Below are 17,450 nucleotides of genomic sequence, written 5' to 3'. Positions count from 1 at the left end.
CAGGGCAGGTTAACTAACCGTGGTCACCAGGACGTACTGAGGTCCGCAGGTGGACGTATTGTCACTCCGTCCTCCCAGCCCTGCCCGGGGGTCGCAGTGAAAGAGCAAATAGAGGCCTAAGGGGGAACGTCAGGGCGCGGGGATTGGGGGGGGGCAGCGACTGTCTGGCTGGAGCATCCGGAGCCAGATGTGCCTGCTCCCCGCACACCCCCTCACTGGCTCTGAGCACTTGTCAGCCCCCCCACCCCCTGCTCTTCTGTGCTCCCCCGCATCTCTGCTCCGCCCCAAAGGGCTGCCCATTCCCGGGCCACACTGTCCTTGCCTGGCTCGGAGCCTTGGCTCGGGGGAGGTTTCTGTCCCTGGAACGCATCCCTCTCAGGGGACTTGCCAGTCAGTGCGAAGCCGCCGGTTCCCGTCTGTCCCCGCATCCTGCACTTCGCGCTCTTGCCCCAGAGGCCTCCACAAAGCCCCCACGAGCCTGCTAGAGCCCCACGTGCCTGCTAGAGCCCCACGAGCCTGCTAGAGCCCCACGAGCCTGCTAGAGCCCCACGTGCCTGTTAGAGCCCCACGAGCAGGTGTGTTGGCGACTGCCACTTGCCCTTCCCGCGTGGCCAGCAGACCCCAGCGCTTGGCTCTCGAGCACCTGGCCTGGCAGCCGTGGCGCCGGCCCCTCCGGAACAGAGGACTGACATGTGACCTGGGTCCAGCTGCGCGCACCTGCACTGGCCTCGCGGGAGGGGAAGGCCTGGGCGTGGGTCCGCCTCCTGCACTTGGCCCAGCCGCTTCCTCCCTGCCGCCTCCCTGCGCGCTGGGCTGTGTGTGCCCCTGTGCCCAGGGCAGCCGCCTCTGGGCTTGGGACCCCTGACCTGCCTGCTTTGATCTGAGAAACCCTCTGGCTGTTGAAATAGGATTCCATCCTGCAGGACAGCCGCCCAGTGCGCTGCTCAGGGCGGGTGGGCTTCCCGCGGATAGCTAATCAAGCGGAGAGCGATAATGGGAATTCTCTCCCGTGGATGTGATTCTGCATGATTTCCCTGTTTACTCATAGACGAGGCTAAATGGGAGATGATTGGCGAGCTCCGTCTTCCGTTTCTCCTGGGGTGGTTTCTTAATCTTCCAGACGCATCCCTGTGACACACAGAAGAAAGGAAAACCCATTAAAAGTTACTTAAAATCTCTAAGGAGCGGCTCCGCGCCTTGGAGCTGTCCCTTTATGATGTTAGGGCACAGGAGAGGAAATATGTTACAGACGAGCTTCTCTGTGCCTGTGTGCCCGGGGCCCAATTTGCTAGGCAGTTTTCTGGCCACAGTATTGGGACGGCTGGCATTTGTCACAAGTAGGATGATGAGTTTGTCGATTTAAAAATTATAGACTTTTCCCTCTTTTGCCTTCCCCTCCCCAAATTAGAATTCATAATGTCTCTAAACCTTTCAGAACCCCAGTACTTTATATTGTTCTGTCATTTGATGACTAAAGAATGCTATATATATATTTTTTCTTTTGCCTCCTTTATCCTGAAATCTTTCACCCATCATCTCTTGGGCGTATTATGGGTGTTTCATGCATGGCTTATAATTCATCAATTCTTCATTAGGAGTGACTGCTATACATTGCAGTTAGGAAGGTGATGTATATAAAGCCATTTTTGGCTAAATGGGTATGTGCCCCACGAACTTGGGGTGAGAGGCATCTGGGTGCCTTGCTACAACTGCCTCCGGTTTCTGTGGGTGGCAAGGACAGCTGGCTCCGAGCCCCTCTCCCCGCGCGCGAAGCACCCAGTCCAGGAGCGCACAGGAGACCTCTCCCTGCCGGCTGTCCTCAGGCTGCGGCAGCTCCTCTCAGAGCCGCGGCTCCCGGCACAGCCCCGCTGCCCTTGCCCCTGCGGGTGCCTCCACTGCACACCTGGCTGGGAGGCGGGGCTGCCGGGTACTGTGTCCTGGGTCATACTGTGCGGGTCCTATGAACCGGACCTGAGAAACCCCACCCCAGGAAGGGACACCTGGCCGCCCTCCAAAACGAGGCCGCCCTGCCTGGGACACCCCGCGTTTGCCTCCCAAAGGCCAACTCCTTTCGAAGCTAAGATGCCTCGCATTGAGGCCCGATAGCAACTTCCTCATCATTTTATGTTGCAAAGGCACCGAGCCGTGCTAGCCGGAAACCTCGATGCCAGTTTGCCATGAAGTCATAGGCAGAACTGATTCAAAAGGAGCAGAGAAATGTGGCCGCATTTGGCAGTTGTCTGCTGCCAGGGCACAGGTGTAGCTGTCATTGTAATCACCCTTTAAAGGTCGCGTAAAGGGTAGAATACGTGGCTACATGGCAGCGATCGGGCAGCTCATGACTGTGCACCTGGCACATAAGTTAGAAAAGCAGAAGTGCTGCTGTGAGGCAGATGGGGGTGTGGCTTGGGACACCGTTCACCAGGGCCCCTGAGCAGGGCCGTGCTGTGACCATTTCAGATCCATGTGAAATGGTGACCAAAAAGGTGTGCGAGCGATGATGGAGGCTGAGAACATGGTCAGGGGTGAATATAAGACCATTCCACGCAGTGTGAGCGCGGACCAAAATATTTCCCCGTTCATAGGGCCGTACGGTGATGCCAGGTAGCGGGGCACAGGGCCATGAGTGAGGCATTGCAAGGAGACAGGTGGCTTCTATCTGTAGACATAAAAGCAGACACATGTGAAGTGGTCACCATAGGAAATGCTCTCATTGGGAGAATGAGGGACTGTGAGACCCAGAGCCACCTCACTCATGGGAACAAAGGTGGTTCCCTACAGCAGGGTGGGTGGGAGCGATGGAGCAAGTGATGTTTGTGGAGGGCTCCAGAATGCTCCGGAAGGTGAAGAAACGGGGTGAGGTTTGCGTGGAAGGGCCCACACTCTACAGCTGGTACTCAGAATGCTGTCCATTAAACACTCACGCTGCTGCCCCTGCGGGTGCCCTCGGCTGTCCACCAGAGCAGGGCTGCCTTCCCGGGGTGGGGACGCCGAGCTACCTGTTAGAGTGTCCTGGGTCAGCGGTCGCCGACCGGTGGTCCGTGAGGTCCGAAAGGTCGGCGACCTCTGTCCTAGGTCATATTGTGCAGCTCCTACGAACTGGGTCTGGAAAACCCCGCCCCAGGAAGGGACACCTGCCCCGCGTGGTGAGTGCCCTGGATCCACACGCTACTTGCCAAAGCGATCGGAGCTTTCAGAAGGTGGCTCCTATCTTCCAAGCATCACAGGAAACGCCAGCTTCTCAAGGGGATGCTGAGGAGTACAACTAAGATGGTCTTCGCTTTGTCAGATTTAACCTGACAATGACCAAGCCCCAGAAATGTGTGCGGGCGCTGTCCATGGGGCGCCAGGGGGCGGAGAGGGGCAGGGGTGCTCTGTGGAGCCTCTTGGGGAGAACATTGAAGGGGGCGTTGGTTCCTGGAGCTGTTAGGATGAATCATAGTCGGGGGGAGTGGGGGGGCGGCAGTCCCTGAGAAATCCCGGATTTCTCTTCCAGAACCCAGTCAGCTTAGCCTGAGGTAGGAGCCAGGGGCTTCTGAGTGTGAGGCACCAGGGAACTTGAGTGACGAACTTTGTTCCCAGGAAACATCGCCCTCCTCCTCCTTGTCGAGCGTGCTGGGGGTTTGGGGTTGCCGCGAAGTGTTTGCGAGGCCACGCTGATGGACTGTGAGTAGCAGCACTGAGCTAGAAATTCTCATCGTTTGGGGCTGTCGACTTAACGCAGAACCAAAATCACTTGGGTATTAATTGGTCATTAAGGAGATAAATGACCCTTTGGCTACCCATACAGATCTTGGGAATAAATGGGGAATCTCATGCTATTTTTCACGTCCTGTTGTGTTTGTCAAATTCCAGATCTTCCGAGATCCAGGGCCGAGTTATTTAATTTTCTCTGATGATCGGGTCGGTCCATTTTTCAAGAAATGCAATTATTTTCTGGCGGCTGCTTTTGTGTTTAATTTCCAAGTTTTCTCCAATTGAGCCCAACTCATGCTTTACAAATGAGGAGCGAAAGCCCGCAGGTCTGCTGCTCCGTGTGTGGCAGTTACGAGAGGGATGGGACCATGAGTTCCGAATTCCATTCCACTCGTTCCGCCACCGGGTGCCGCCACCGGGTGCCTCAGATGTTCCTTTATCGCGGGTCCCAGCACCCTGTGGACTCTCCCAAACTTTGGTCAATTTCACTTGCTATCGCACCATTTCCTGCCATTTCCCCTGACAATGTCCGTGTCCTTCAGTCACTTTGGGAAGTAAGCTCTGTTTTCTGGAGCAAAAATACCCTTACCCCACCCCCAGATCGCAAGCGGGGATGTCGCTTCTGTGTCTGCGTCAAACACACCTGTCGGAGATTATTAAGAAATATCCACCCGATGACTGTTCATGCGCACAGTCGACGCCTCGATGCTACTTATGAATGCTGCCCTGGTTTGTGTATTTCTGTGAACTCCTGTTTCGGCTGAATTTCATCTGTCACGTCTGTGATTGTATCTGGAAAGACCAGAGATCATGCACTTTGCAAATCACTCCCATTGATTCGGACCGTGCCCAGCGGAGAGAACATGGCAGGTACATCTTACTCCTCTTCGTGTTCCCGGGGAAACAAAGGTGCAGCCAGGCTGGGGGAGAAGGCACCTTAAATCAACGGAAGTTGCCTTTCCTGTGATCCTGCTGTTTAATAGGATCACACCTGGGAGGCAGGCAGGCCTGCAAGGGACCGAGCCCCAGATCTGCCCAGGGGTCGGCGGCTGCTCCGTCCTCACTGGTCACACCTGAGAAACAGGGAGGGAAAGCCCTGCATTTGGGAGGTTTCTTCCACGGCCTACGAGCCATCCTCTTCAGAATTTTAACATCTTTTCAGTCGGTCAGTACGTTTTGTTTAAATAAGTGAGTGAATAAATGAGTGAATGAATGAATGAGTGAATAAGTGAGTGAATAAATAAGTGAGTGAATGAATGAGTGAGTGACTAAGTGAGGGAATGAATAAGTGAGTGAATAAGTGAATGTATGAGTGAATGAATGAATAAGTGAGTGAGGGAATGAATGAGCAAGTGAGCCAATGACTGAGTAAATGAATGGATGAGTGAATGAGTGAGTGAATGAATGAGTGAATGAATGCATCAGTGGGGGGGATTTCTTGTCTGTGATTGTGGAGCAGCAGTCCGTCCTCGTCCCCAGTTCTTTCTGGAACGCCCTGCTGGGGTCAGGCAGAGGCTGGGAGGCCCTGTGGAGCTAGCAGAGGCCCTTCCCCTCCAGGTGCGTGTGGTCCAGGTGAACGCAGTGCGCCCACGCAGGGCTGCTGTGCCTCGAGGTGTATGAGTCCGATAGGAGACAGAACCAGCGGGGTGCACATTATTTAGATGATGAAGTCCGGGGCCCCGGACACTCAGGCCCAGTGGACACGCATCCCAGGGAAACCCTGGTTCTGCTGTTCACAGCTTCCCTCTGATTGGATCCGGCCCCCCAGCTCATCCAGGAAACCCTCCTTGACACCAAGTCCCCTGACTGCGGCTGCCAATCACATCCGCAGGCACCTCCCAGTGCCCAGAGTAACGCTTGACCACCAGCCGGGCCGGGCCTGCACAGACCGTGGCCCGCACCGCAGACGTGGTCAGGCTTAGACCTGGGCGTGCCTGTGTGCATCTGAGGAGGGTGGGGGCGTGTCTGTGTGCATCTGAGGAGGGAGGGGGTGGGGGTTCCCGTGCAGGGGCGTCGCGGCTGCCTAGTCGGGCTCAGCGAGTGAGTTAGGGAGCAGAGGGAGGGGGTGCAGGGGAGGAGGGGCCGCCTGGCTTCCTCAGGAACCCGGAGCGGAAAAACTTGCCCGGAGCATAGCTTTGGGGCCGGCAAGGTCCTTGGGGCGTGGCCAGGCTGTGGTGACCCAACTCACTCTAGGTTTTTCACTTGCTCCCAGCATGCTCTGGGCTCCACTCTCTTCCTTCTCCCGCTGCCACCAAGGACAATGGCACCACCCAGCGTGGGGTCCTTCATCGCTCATTCTACGTGTCCGTCTGTCGGTCTTTCTCAGATGCCAGGTGTGGGGCCAGGTGCGGGGACACAGTCATGGTCGGGACGGGTCCCTGTCCTCAGGGGACCGACCGCCTACCGTTTCCTAACCTGTGGTTGGGCCCCGGCGCTCGTCTGTGGGGCAGGGGTCCCGGCAGTCCTCAGGGCCGCGTGGTCGCGGTGGCTGGTGGGGTGTTTGCAGCGGGAACCTGTCCGGCTCCGGGACGCTGCGGTGCCCTGTGCAAGGATCTGCCGCCGAGATGGCCAGTAGGTGGGAGACATTGTTCCGATTAGTAAACAGACGCACTTGCGTAAAGGAGGGGGAGGCAGGAGCAGGCCTGTTAGAGACGGAGCTGTGCCCCCACACTGGTATGTGGGGGTCCTCATCCTCCCGACCTCGTGACCTGGGGCCTCTGGGAGCCCCAATGTGAGCTGTGCCCCCACATTTGTGTGTTGATGTCCTCATCCCCCTGACCCCCTGACCTATGGGTGTTACAGCATCACCGGCAAACTCCCCAAACCAATGAGCTGCCTGAGCTCCGTTTTGACCTCTTACCTCACTCCCTCCTCATCACCCAATTCCCCCGTGACCTCCTGCCTCCATTCAGGGCTCAGGAGAACTGAGGATTCTGCACCCCCTTCCCCGGTCCCCCCCACCCCCTCCCCGATCCAAGACACTAGGACAGACAACTCACCCAGGGGAGCGGGGCCCCAGGCTGGCTTCTGCCTTTGCAGGTCACAGGGTCTCTGCGTGAGGCCGAGGGGCCGAGGGTGCGCCCTGGGGAGCAGGGGCTGAGGCGCTGGCCTCGGGTGACTGCAGGGCTGGTGCTGGGGACAGCGGTGATTCTCTTCCCCAACCAGCTTTGCTCCTGCGGGAGGAGAGGCCGTCTGACCCGCGGAAAATGCAGAAAATGCTAATCACCCTCCGAAGCCTTCCTTAGGTCCGCAGCATGTACAGGCACACCCCATTGTCCACTGGGAGCATCTTTTTAGAAGTTACTCATTTCTGTTTGTAGTATATGTTCGCTGCCCTGCACAGGCCTCTACAGGAAAGTGTGAGCGCATACTTAGGGGTGGGGTTTGGGGCAGTGGCCCGGGTTGGGGACACGGAGATGTGGGGCGGTGGGGGGTGGGGCTCTCCTCCCTGCTGTCCGTGGATGGCACCCCACCTGCCTTCATTCCGGCCTTGGCGTTGACCTGACAAGCTCGGGGAGCGGGAGCCCTCGCCGTGGCCAGGCGGGGGCGGGGGTGGGGGTGCCATTATCACACTCATCTCGTTTTAGAGACGGTGTGAAGCGTGGTTTCCAGGATGTTGATCGTCGTAGCTGCTGGAAACCATTGTGTGTCAGTCACTCCTCCTGCAGCTCCGGGGCAGACGGTGCCTCTGAGTCGGGAAGCCAAGAGCAGTTCTGTGACTATTGTTAAGAAAAATCTCTGTTGTTGAAAGTATTAGATATGTCCCCCTTCCCCCTCCTCTTAACCCCCCCCCCAGGCCTTCGCCACCCTATTGACCGTGTCCACGGGTGACGCCTATGTGCACACAAGGGCATTAGTTGATCTCTTCCCACCCGCCCTCCCTCCCCGCCTTCCCTCCGAGGTCCGCAGTCTGTTCCATGCTTCTAGGTCTGTGACTGTTGTAATGAAAAGTGTCATTAGCCGCCACGAGAAGAATGCTCCTTATCACCCCAATTAATGGAATGTTTTGTGGTGACATGTACATAGCCTACCATGCATCATTCTCACTGTCTTTTAAATGAACATTTAGTGCATTCAGTGTCCTGCCCCTGTCACCACTCTGTATCCATTTCCTGAGGGTCAGCCCCCGCCCCCCCTCCCACCCCCCCATCCCCGCCAGCCTGGCCACCCCTGAACCATGGACACGTCATTTCAATGACGTCACGCAGTGTGTGGCGTCTGTGTCTGGCTTCTGTTCCACAGCACGTTTTCGAGGTTCAGCATGTAGTGGAGGTGCCGGTACTTGGGTTTGATGGGCATCGCGTTCCATCGCCCGTTTTGCGCGCCCTCCGTTCCTCCGCCGGTGGACAGCGGGTGGGCCCCCCGTGGGGCTGTGGGAGTAGCCCTGCTGGGGACGCTCTTGCCCCCGTTTCGGTTGGGACGCGTGTTTTCAGCTCCTCTGGCTCAGACCCGGGGTGGAGCGGCTGGTCGTGTGTGTATGTAGGAAGCTCCTGTTGCAAAGGGACTGGCAGGGAAAGCGAGAACTGGCGGGGGGAGGACCTGCCGCCTCTGGGACCAGGGAGAGCTCCCAGAGCTGCCCTCAAAACGGACACAATCTGGGCGGCTCCAACCAGCAGGCACCGCCCCCTCGGGCGCCTGGCCTGGCGGCAGCAGGGTGTGCGCCCTCCGAGGACGCTGGGGGGCTGCTGGCTTCCCACCCACCCGCCCACCTGCCTTCACAGGCGCCCCTCCTGCAGGCGCCTCTGCGCCCAGCCCCCTGCTCCCCATGGGAGACACTGCCCTGGGCGGGAGGCCCCTCACCTACACCCTCATCTGAATTTGACTTCATCTGCGGCGACTCTGTTTCCCTATAGTTCCCGTTCCCGGGGGCCGGGGTGGGACTCAGGCATGTTTTTTTTTGGGGGGGGCGGCACAGTTCCACCCGCTGCGGGTGGGTTTGTGTCTGGGGTGCAGGGCAGCCGGGGTGCACGTGCACGTGGCCTGCGGTCGGTACGGGAGTGGGATGGGGATGCCGGGGTCCCGGCCGGCCGGGCCCTCTTTGCTTTCGCAGTTTCCTCTCCCCAAAGGGCCTCTCCACACCCTGACCAGCAGCTCTCGGTTTGCGGAGGTGGGTGGGGCGGCGGGGGTGACGCAGGTCCTGCGTGCGAGTGACAGGCAGGTGGCTGTGGGCTTCCTCCTGCTGCCTCCCTCCCCCTCAGAGCACCCCCGCCCCCCCCCCCCCCCCCCGCCCTTGCTGTTCCTCACAGGCGGCGGGAGACCCTTCGGACCGGGAGTGACACGCAGGCGTGGCCTGGCCTGGGCTCCCGTCCTGTGTCACCGCTTCCCTGCTGCTCGGGGTCTCGGGGAGCCTTTGGTGGGGACCCCCTCCGCTGACGCCTGCATTTCCATGGGAGTTTGCTTTCGCTTCCGGTGTCTTCGCAGCCAGGACCTTTATAAACACGGAGGTGACCCAGCCGTCCCAGTCCTGGGTCTGAACCAAAAGAACCGAACACACGCGTCCGACCACGGTGCTGTGGAAAACCACCCCGATCCAGAACCCGCGCCGCCTCCCCCGGGCTGTCTGGAGAGGTGACCAGTGTTTGCCCGTCCTGGCCCTCCCGAGGCGGTGCCTGCCCCTCCCAGCGACGGAGCACTTCCGTCCGAGCGGAGGGTGGCGGGCCTATATATTTTAGCTCAGACCTCCAAGTGGAATCCTTTTAACGTGCGTTTTCCCGAGAAATATGTAAATTAATAATTGCTTCATACATTATTCAAGAAAAACTTATTTTGTATCATCGATAGCTCTTGTAATCTTATATAAAGATATGCTAATGGATTTAATTAAAATAATTATACTGAATAATCTAGCCTGAACATTCCCCGAAAATAGTGTCTATTAATCATCATCAGTGGTAATATTTTTAGCCAGAGAGACACTTACACCATTAAACCGCTACTATATGGAAAGTGCATTTTATTTTTTATTTTGGTTTACGGTTTGGATTAAGTTGGCACTCTCATGAGATGCATGACAATTAAATTTGCTTAGAAAAGAGTATAAAGTTTATTTAATTTCTTTAATGTGAACTATGCCAGCAATTAGAAAAATGTTCGCATTTTCTGCTTTCTTTTTTTCCCCCCTTTATTATTATTTTTTTAATCCTCACCTGAGGATATTTTTCCATTGATTTTTAGAGAGAGGGAAAGACAGAGAGAAACATCGATGTGAGAGAAACACATCGATGGGTTGCCTCCTGCACATGCCCTGACCAGGGCCTGGGCCTGGGAGGAGCCTGCAACCAAAGTACGTGCCCTTGACCAGAATCGAACCCGGGACCCTTTGGTCCACAGGTCGATGCTCTGTCCACTGAGCCAAACTGGCTAGGGCTCCTTTACTGAATTTTAAAAAGAGGAGGGGAGAGGGATAGAGAGACAGAAACATCAGTGACAGAGAAACATAATCTATTGGCCGCCTCCTGCATGCCCCCCACTGGGGGACAAACCCACAACCCCCCATTCAAAAGAATATCGCACATTCTGAGTAAGATCTTATTAAATAAAAACTGATTTACAGAAAAATAAGATGAAAACGGGGGGAAATAGTTCTCATTTACTCTCTGTTCCCATTATCCTGACTCCTTCCTGACGTGCGATTTGCCGAATGATTCTACCGAATACTTCATCACTTCACTGGGGCCTTTGTAAGCGAGAGGCTTCACTGAGTGGAGGTCCTTTGGGAGCCCTGCGTGCTGCTCTCTCGCTGGTATCAGCACACATCCCCCCCTTATCCGCGGGGCGCTCTCCTGTCCACCTTGGGAAGCGACCTAAACGGAGGGAAGCCACAGGCTCCCCAGGGAAAGCGGGGCCTCGGATCCCCAACCTGAGATTCTGGATGAACAGCCCTGTGGCCCGCGGGCGACGGAGATGAAACGGGCTTTGAGAAGGTCAGAGCCTGTGGGGGGCGGGGGGACACGTCTGTCCCTCTCCGTGTCCCGGCTGCTCCTCCAGCTGAGGGGACCCAGCTCCCGGGAGCCGAGGATGCGGACGCCTGAAAGGAAGGGGTGGGGTGTCTCTTGAGAATCAAGAGGTGACTGAAGGCCTCTCAGTGCCTGGGCGTGAGTGACGCAGGTTCTAAGGTGTCCGGGGTCCTGGGCAGGGGTCCCACTGTTGATTGGGGGCACCGACCTGACACCAGGTGGGGACGTCGGCCTCCCTGGTTCCCACAGCGCCCGGCGGCCTCGGGCAGGAGCGGCCGGCTCGTTTGTCGCTGTCTGCTTGGTCCTGTGCCGGGATCGATCGGGTTGCTGCCGGCAGGGACGCTCTGCGGGTTCAGGATAAATGCAGGACACGGGGTGCTCCCCGCCCGCGGGGCCCTCACGCACTCACGGAGCCGCTCTGGGGTCCGAGCAGTCACCCGTGCACACGCTCATTATTAAAAGTCACGGCAAGTAATTTTTAGTTTTTCAAAGCAACTTCAAGGTCGTTGAAGCAAGACTGTTTGAAACCGGAATGAGATGAGGCCCATTTCGTGCTCTCGTCAGAAGCTGCGCCCTGAAGGAGGGATTGTGTGCACACTTGGGTCTTGCTCTTGGGAAGCAGGGCCGACGGTCGCTGAAGTAAAGGGTGTTGCGTGCTCCGCGTTTGGATTGCCGTCCTGTTCTGTTTTCAGCTTGATTCTGCGCTTTACTGCGACCGGGCGGTGCTTGGCCTGATGCTGTCTTCCTCCCCTTCATTCAGGGACGGGGAGCCCGGCCTGGTGTGAGGGGTCCGGGCCGTCCGGTCAGGACACTTACAATCAGGCACTTTTCCCAACCGATAGAGACCTGGAGGCTGAGGCTCTGGCTGCCCACAGACCTGCCTTTAACTCCGGCTCAGCTCAGTCCTGGCGGTGTGATCAGGGGCAAAGTAACTGAGGTTTCCTCGCCTCCCAACACTGCTCACTTCCTGTGGGAGGCCTGAGGGGGTTAAAGATACATTGTAGCAGGGTCCTGGCATAGTGCCTCGCAACATTATTACCATCACTCTATTGTTTTTGCAAGTGTAGGTTTTCTAGAAGATACATAATGTCAATATAGGGGGTAAAATTACTACAGGAAAAAATGGTTCCTACTTAAGGGCGGCCCGGGTATAAGAGGGGGCACGGACGTAAGGGCTGTACGGATATGGGAAGACAGTTCTGCAGTGGAACAAACACAGCCGTTGTAATTGCTGAACACGAGAGCATGCAGGCATCGGACGGGCGAGGGTCCTGCTGAGGGCCCAGGCCTTCCTGTGCCGTCCCCGTGCCGGCCTAAGGAGGAAACGCCAGTGCGGGCGTTCGGTCAGCGGGCGCCAAGTGTGGGCCTCTGTTGATATTGCCGTTAGCGCTCTGTGTTGAGGTTGTAGCAGATCGCCGGTGTGTGGGTCATCGGTTTTTTTCTTTGCTCTTTCCTCATCAGCCGCCAGCCGCTCACCTAGCGCGCTCGTCCTCTTCGCGGGAGGCGTGTGGCTCCGCGCAGTAATTATAAATCTGTGTTAATATTTGCCCAGTGACACGCGGCTCAGCAGTCTCCTTTGGTCTTGGTTTGCAGGGGGCAGCGCTGAAGTACCTGCCAACGATCGTCAACGACGTGAAATTGGTGTTTGATCCCAAAGAGCTCAGGTAAGGAAGCTCGGGGCCCGCAGGACGTCCAGGCCCCCCCCCCCCCCCGGGGGGGCCGTCTCAGTGTGTGCGGTCCACGGGACGCACACCTCCTCGGCTAATTAAACACTGAAGACTGTGTGTGTACTTTTTCCTGCTTGGAAACTTGATTCATGTTTGGATGAAACGAGATCACAGGAGAACAAATCGCACTTCCTGTCCCTGGACCCTTATGGTTCTTTTGTGCTCCCCACATACACGCACCCCTAACGCCCAGCACCGTGGTCCCTGTCTCCCGTCGGCCCCTGCAGGGAAGACGTCCTGCTCTCCCACCGCAGGGATCATCATACCGTCATCACCTCTAATGACTTCCACGGTGCGCCCCCTCCACTGGCCATCACTTATCCGAGTACCAACAATGGACACGTCGATTGTGTGCTTCCTGCACACGCGAAAGGCTCCCACAGAGCCCTTTCCACGTGGTGTTCCGTTCATCGTGACAGCAGTGGCGTGACATGGCGCTGTCACCAGCCCCGTTTTGTGCTACGCCAGTTGCTCATGGCGCCCTCGTTGGCGAGCGGCATTGCTTCCAGGCCAACGCAGGCTTCGTGACCACAGAGGACAGGCCACCAGGCTGTACTGACGGTGGTACACTGTGTCCAGTTTATTCTTTGTTTTATTTTTTAAAAATTTTTTTTATTGATTCTTAGAGAGGAAGGGAAGAGAGGGGGGGGAGAGAGAGAGAGAGAGAGAGAAAATCAATGATGAGAGAGAATCATTGATTGGCTGCCTCCTGCATGCCCCCTACTGGGGATCAAGTACACAACCCAGGCATGCACCCTTGACCGAAATTGAACCTGGGACCCTTCAGTCCGCAAGCCTACACTCTGTCCAATGAGCCCAAACTGACTAGGGCTGTTCAGTTTTTAATTATTGTGAAATATGCTAGGATACAATTTTTTATAGCTTAATTGTAGCATCTGCCCTTATTTACATCATTAGCACAAACAGAAGTGGAATTACTAGGTCTTGCATGCTCTTAAAAGATTTTTAATGGCTCTCGCCCAGTTGCCCTCGTAAAGGTCATGCTAAACCTGTATGTATTGGCACCTGTCTTTCTAAACTTTGCCAACACTTGGAGTTATTACTGTATCAAGCCCTGACAACGTGATTGGCGAGGAAGGATCTCACGGTTTTAATTTGCCTTTCTTTGGTTACTAACAAGAACTCTTTTAACACTCCTTCAGAAGTATTTTTGGCATCTGGAAAAGTAAGTTCTTAACACCCTCGCTACTGAGATGTGATGTATGTGCTAGAATGTTCACCCGTGTTAGCGCATTCAATTATACAGTTTCCAGTATGTTTGCGGAGTTGTGGGACCCTCACCATAATAGGATCTTAGAACAGTTTCATTGCCCAGTCAGACCCCTGGTGCCCATTCCCAGTCATTCCCCGCTCCCACCAGCAACCGCTCAGCTGCTCTCTGCATCGATAGATGGGCCTTTTCTGGTCATTTCGGGCACATGGGGTCGTACCCTGTGTGGCCCATTGTGAGTGTCTCCTTTCACTTAGCGTCATGTTTTCAAGGCACAGCCACGTTGGGGGCCGTGTCAGAGTTTCATTCCTGCAAGGGGGGAATTGTAGGGGTGCATTGCGTGCAGTGTGTGCACCCTCCCGCTGCTGCCTCCCCTCCCCCCCGTGCCACGAGCCATGTTGCTGCGGTTCATGCGCACGGTTTTGTGTAGATAAACGTTTTCCTTTCTCTTGGGTGCCTGCCTAGGAGTGGAAACGCTGGCTCGGAGGGTAGCTTGTCAACATTTTGAAGAACTGCTCACGTGTTTTCTGAAGCGGCTGCACCGTCTTACATTCACTAGTGCGGTCCGAGGGTTCCAGTGTCTGCGCATCCCGGCCAACACTCGTTATTGCCTGTCTTTTATACCAGCGGGCGCCAACCTTTCGGACCTCACGGACCACCAGTGGTGCACGGACCACCGGTTGGCGGCCGCTGTTTTATACCATAGCCATTTCAGTGGGTGTGAAATGAAACAGTGACATTTTAAAGTATCATTTTTGGGACAAGATTTTGCCCCATATTGTCTAATGGGCATTAGCCAACATTCTGGTGGCACTTAATGGCTCCTGAATGACCTTGCGTCTCCACACTGTCTCGTTGACACTTTGGACCGTTTAGCTGTTTTTCCCTAAACGCTTTTCTTGTTCATTCTCATAGCAAAATGTTTACTGATTTCATCCTCAACGTTCCCGTGGGCTTGCTGACCATCCAGAAGCTGTACTGCTTGATCGAGATCATCCACACTGACCTCTTCACACAGCACGGTGAGCGGAACCTGAAAGCCGTTAAACGGTCCCCTGAGTCGCGGTCCGTAGGCCTTGCCCCTTCTGGACTCTCCTCCTCGCCGGAAGAAGTGGAGGCTGCACCCAATTAAAACAGCTCCGTCACGAGACAGGAAGCTGGAGCCCTTCCAAGGAGGGTGGTAATTGACATCAAGCCGAGGCCACAGACCATGAGAAGGGAAGGCGGGGCCTCCCGGTTTGCCATTCAGGTGCGCACCGAGCCCTTGGCAATCAGCGGCATTGTCGCCTTCGGGACGCCTGATTGTCTGTCCGGGGAGGCAATCACTCGCTTCTGTGGAGAGGATTGCAAAGAGGCATCTCAGGTTTTCTTTAAATGTAGGCCTAATGGTTCTGTCTTCTCCTCAACTCTGCATTCTCGGACGGGTTTTCTTCCAACCCCGCTCCAAGTAATAAGAATGTTCATGATTTCTCCACGCGATTGACCTGAGGAATACCTACCTTTCCCCGCATTATCTCCCTACCCCTTCCACTAATCATTTCCTTTCTTCTCGGACGCACTGAATGAATACGTTGCCCGTGTCAGGCAGTGTTCGTGAAAGCGTAACACCTTTGCATAATCCCGTCACCTTCCTCATTTGTCGGAGGCAGGCGTGAAACCTATCGAGGGACGTTCCGGCTGAAAGACACAGCTTGATTCTGCTCCGTGGGGCCCAGACACGGGCCGCTGCCTGCATTTTCCTGCGTCCTCACGCGTGGATGAGGGGCTGGGGCAGCCCACGCCTGGGGCGCGGGGTTGTGCTCGCGGAGGTCCTGGCTGGGCTGACCACCCGTGTGTGCGTGGCTCGGTCCTTCGTACCTTCCGGGTTACTGGGCCCTCTGCGTGCCTGCTCTCTTTCCTCATATTTCCTGATTTAACTTCATAAAATGCCCTGGAGGCTACCCTTAGAGCGAAGCTCGTGCTCAGAGGAAATGTGAACACGTCCTCTGCGTGTTCTTCTGGAGGAAAGCCTCAAGGCGAGAAGAGGACAGGCTTCTTAAAAAAAAAAAAAAAAAGAGGAAGGGAGAGGGGGAGAGAGAGAGAGAAGCATCAATGATAAGAGAGAATCATGGATCGGCTGCCTCCTGCACACCCCCTACTGGGGATGGAGCCCACAACCCAGGTACGTGCCCCAACCAGGAATCAACCGTGATCTCCTGGTTGGTAGTTCGATGCCCAGCCACTGAGCCACACCAGCCAGGCCTTACTCTAGTTCTTTGGCCCAGCGTCGCCCGCCGGGTCTGTGGACCGCTAGTGGCCTGTGAGGTCCGAAAGGTTGGCCACCGCTGCTTTAGTCCCTAGAAACCTTGTCGGGAAAGTTGTTTATTTCTGGTGATGATGTCGCCCAGGTGCCAAGTGGTGCGTTTCTCTTTCTCTTCCTGTTTCTGTTCTCATTCTTGTTCTACAAGTCCTTTGTCACCGACCAACGCAAAGCCTGTTTCGGAAGTATGCCCCATGCAAATAAACATTTATAGCTTTTATTAAGCATTTATAGCTTTTTATGAAGCAATAGCTTTGCTTAATAAGGAGTTACCAGGATACATAATTCTGTAGGATACGTTGTATCTTTTTAAGTACCAAGCTGTATCTTTTTAACAGCAACTTGCATCCACCAAGATAGTAAATGAGATTGTACGGAATATGTGAATCCAACGTATCCTGAGCCTCCTCGCATTCGAGCTCTGGCCGGTCTCGCTCTCCCTGGAGATTGGGAAGCGCATCGCAGCCACCCCCGCATGTCACAAGGGTGCCTTTTCCAGGGTGTGGGGTGCTCCGAGTGAACGGCGTTGTTGCAGGAAAGGGGGGTGGGCCCGGGGCTGGTCCCCTGCCGGTGTGGGAGCTGACCTGGCCTGTCCCCGCGTCAGCTCTGGGCCGCGTGCAGGGCCTATGCCTCGTTAGCATGCTGGGCACGGGGCCGGGAACGGGCGGCGATGGCTTCCGCGCCTCTCGCGATGTGACTTGACTCCCTGAGAGCCGGCTGGGAAGATTACGGCTTCACACGGAAATGACTCTCCGCAGTCTGGTGTGGACGGAGCGGGCTCTCCAGGCAGGACGCGGAGCCGGACCGGCAGCCGGCACAGTGTGTGTGTGGGTGGCTTTGTTCCCAGGTGGTCGTGGTGCTGCCCAGGGATGTGACAGAAGCTGTGAGAGTGACAGCTTGGATCCTGGAGAGGAGTGAGAAGTTTCTTTGCCATTAAATTAAAATAAACACTAGGAGGCCAAGGTCTAGGATTTGTGATCACAACATGTTTTGCATGAATAGTATAGAAATGGGAATAAAAGGAGTCATCTGAGGTCGCGGTATCTTAGAAATTAGTCAAGAGCATTGGACTTGCAAGAAGCACTTGCCCCCCATGTGCCCTCCCCCAGGTGCCCCCCCACATGCCCTCTCCCACATGCCTTCCCCACGTCCCCCCACATGCCCTCCCCATGTCCCCCCATGTCCCCCCACATGCCCTCCCCAACCTGGGCCCCTTAACGCTGCGGTTCTGATCCTGAGAGCTCTGGAAAGATCATTCCAGTTGATACGGGATCATTTCTTTACCTTTCACGACCCCATCTTTCCATCCCCCAGATTGGAAGTGACCACAGCAGTGGACAGGTTTTCTGCGGTGCTTGCCACGCGCTGAGTGCTGATGTTTTGGGAGGGTGGGGTGAGCTTTGCGAGGGAAGATTTGAAGATTTAATGGAAGACAGTAGCTCTGTGGTCTTGACAGTAGTTTAATACTCGTGGTGGATTCCTTTGTTGGAAGCTCACTGTTCATGGGCACCTTTTGTTTTCTGGGTTTTTCTCTGAGATGG

General features: G+C 55.8%; 1 protein-coding gene across 2 annotated transcripts in view; it reads left to right on the top strand.

The window, feature by feature from the left end:
- DOCK1 (dedicator of cytokinesis 1) overlaps positions 1-17,450 on the top strand; it is a 288,665-nt gene that overhangs the window by 93,144 nt on the left and 178,071 nt on the right. For both annotated transcript variants that reach the window (XM_059661723.1, XM_059661724.1), the window contains exons 24-25: positions 12,246-12,316; positions 14,526-14,632. In XM_059661723.1, coding sequence (XP_059517706.1) covers positions 12,246-12,316; positions 14,526-14,632 — 178 coding nt within the window. The remainder of the gene's footprint in view (positions 1-12,245; positions 12,317-14,525; positions 14,633-17,450) is intronic.

Source organism: Myotis daubentonii, chromosome 13 (genome assembly GCF_963259705.1).
Source record: "Myotis daubentonii chromosome 13, mMyoDau2.1, whole genome shotgun sequence".
Taxonomy (NCBI): domain Eukaryota; kingdom Metazoa; phylum Chordata; class Mammalia; order Chiroptera; family Vespertilionidae; genus Myotis; species Myotis daubentonii.
Note: the sequence above shows the minus strand (reverse complement) of the source record. Positions and strands in the feature narration are given on the sequence as shown.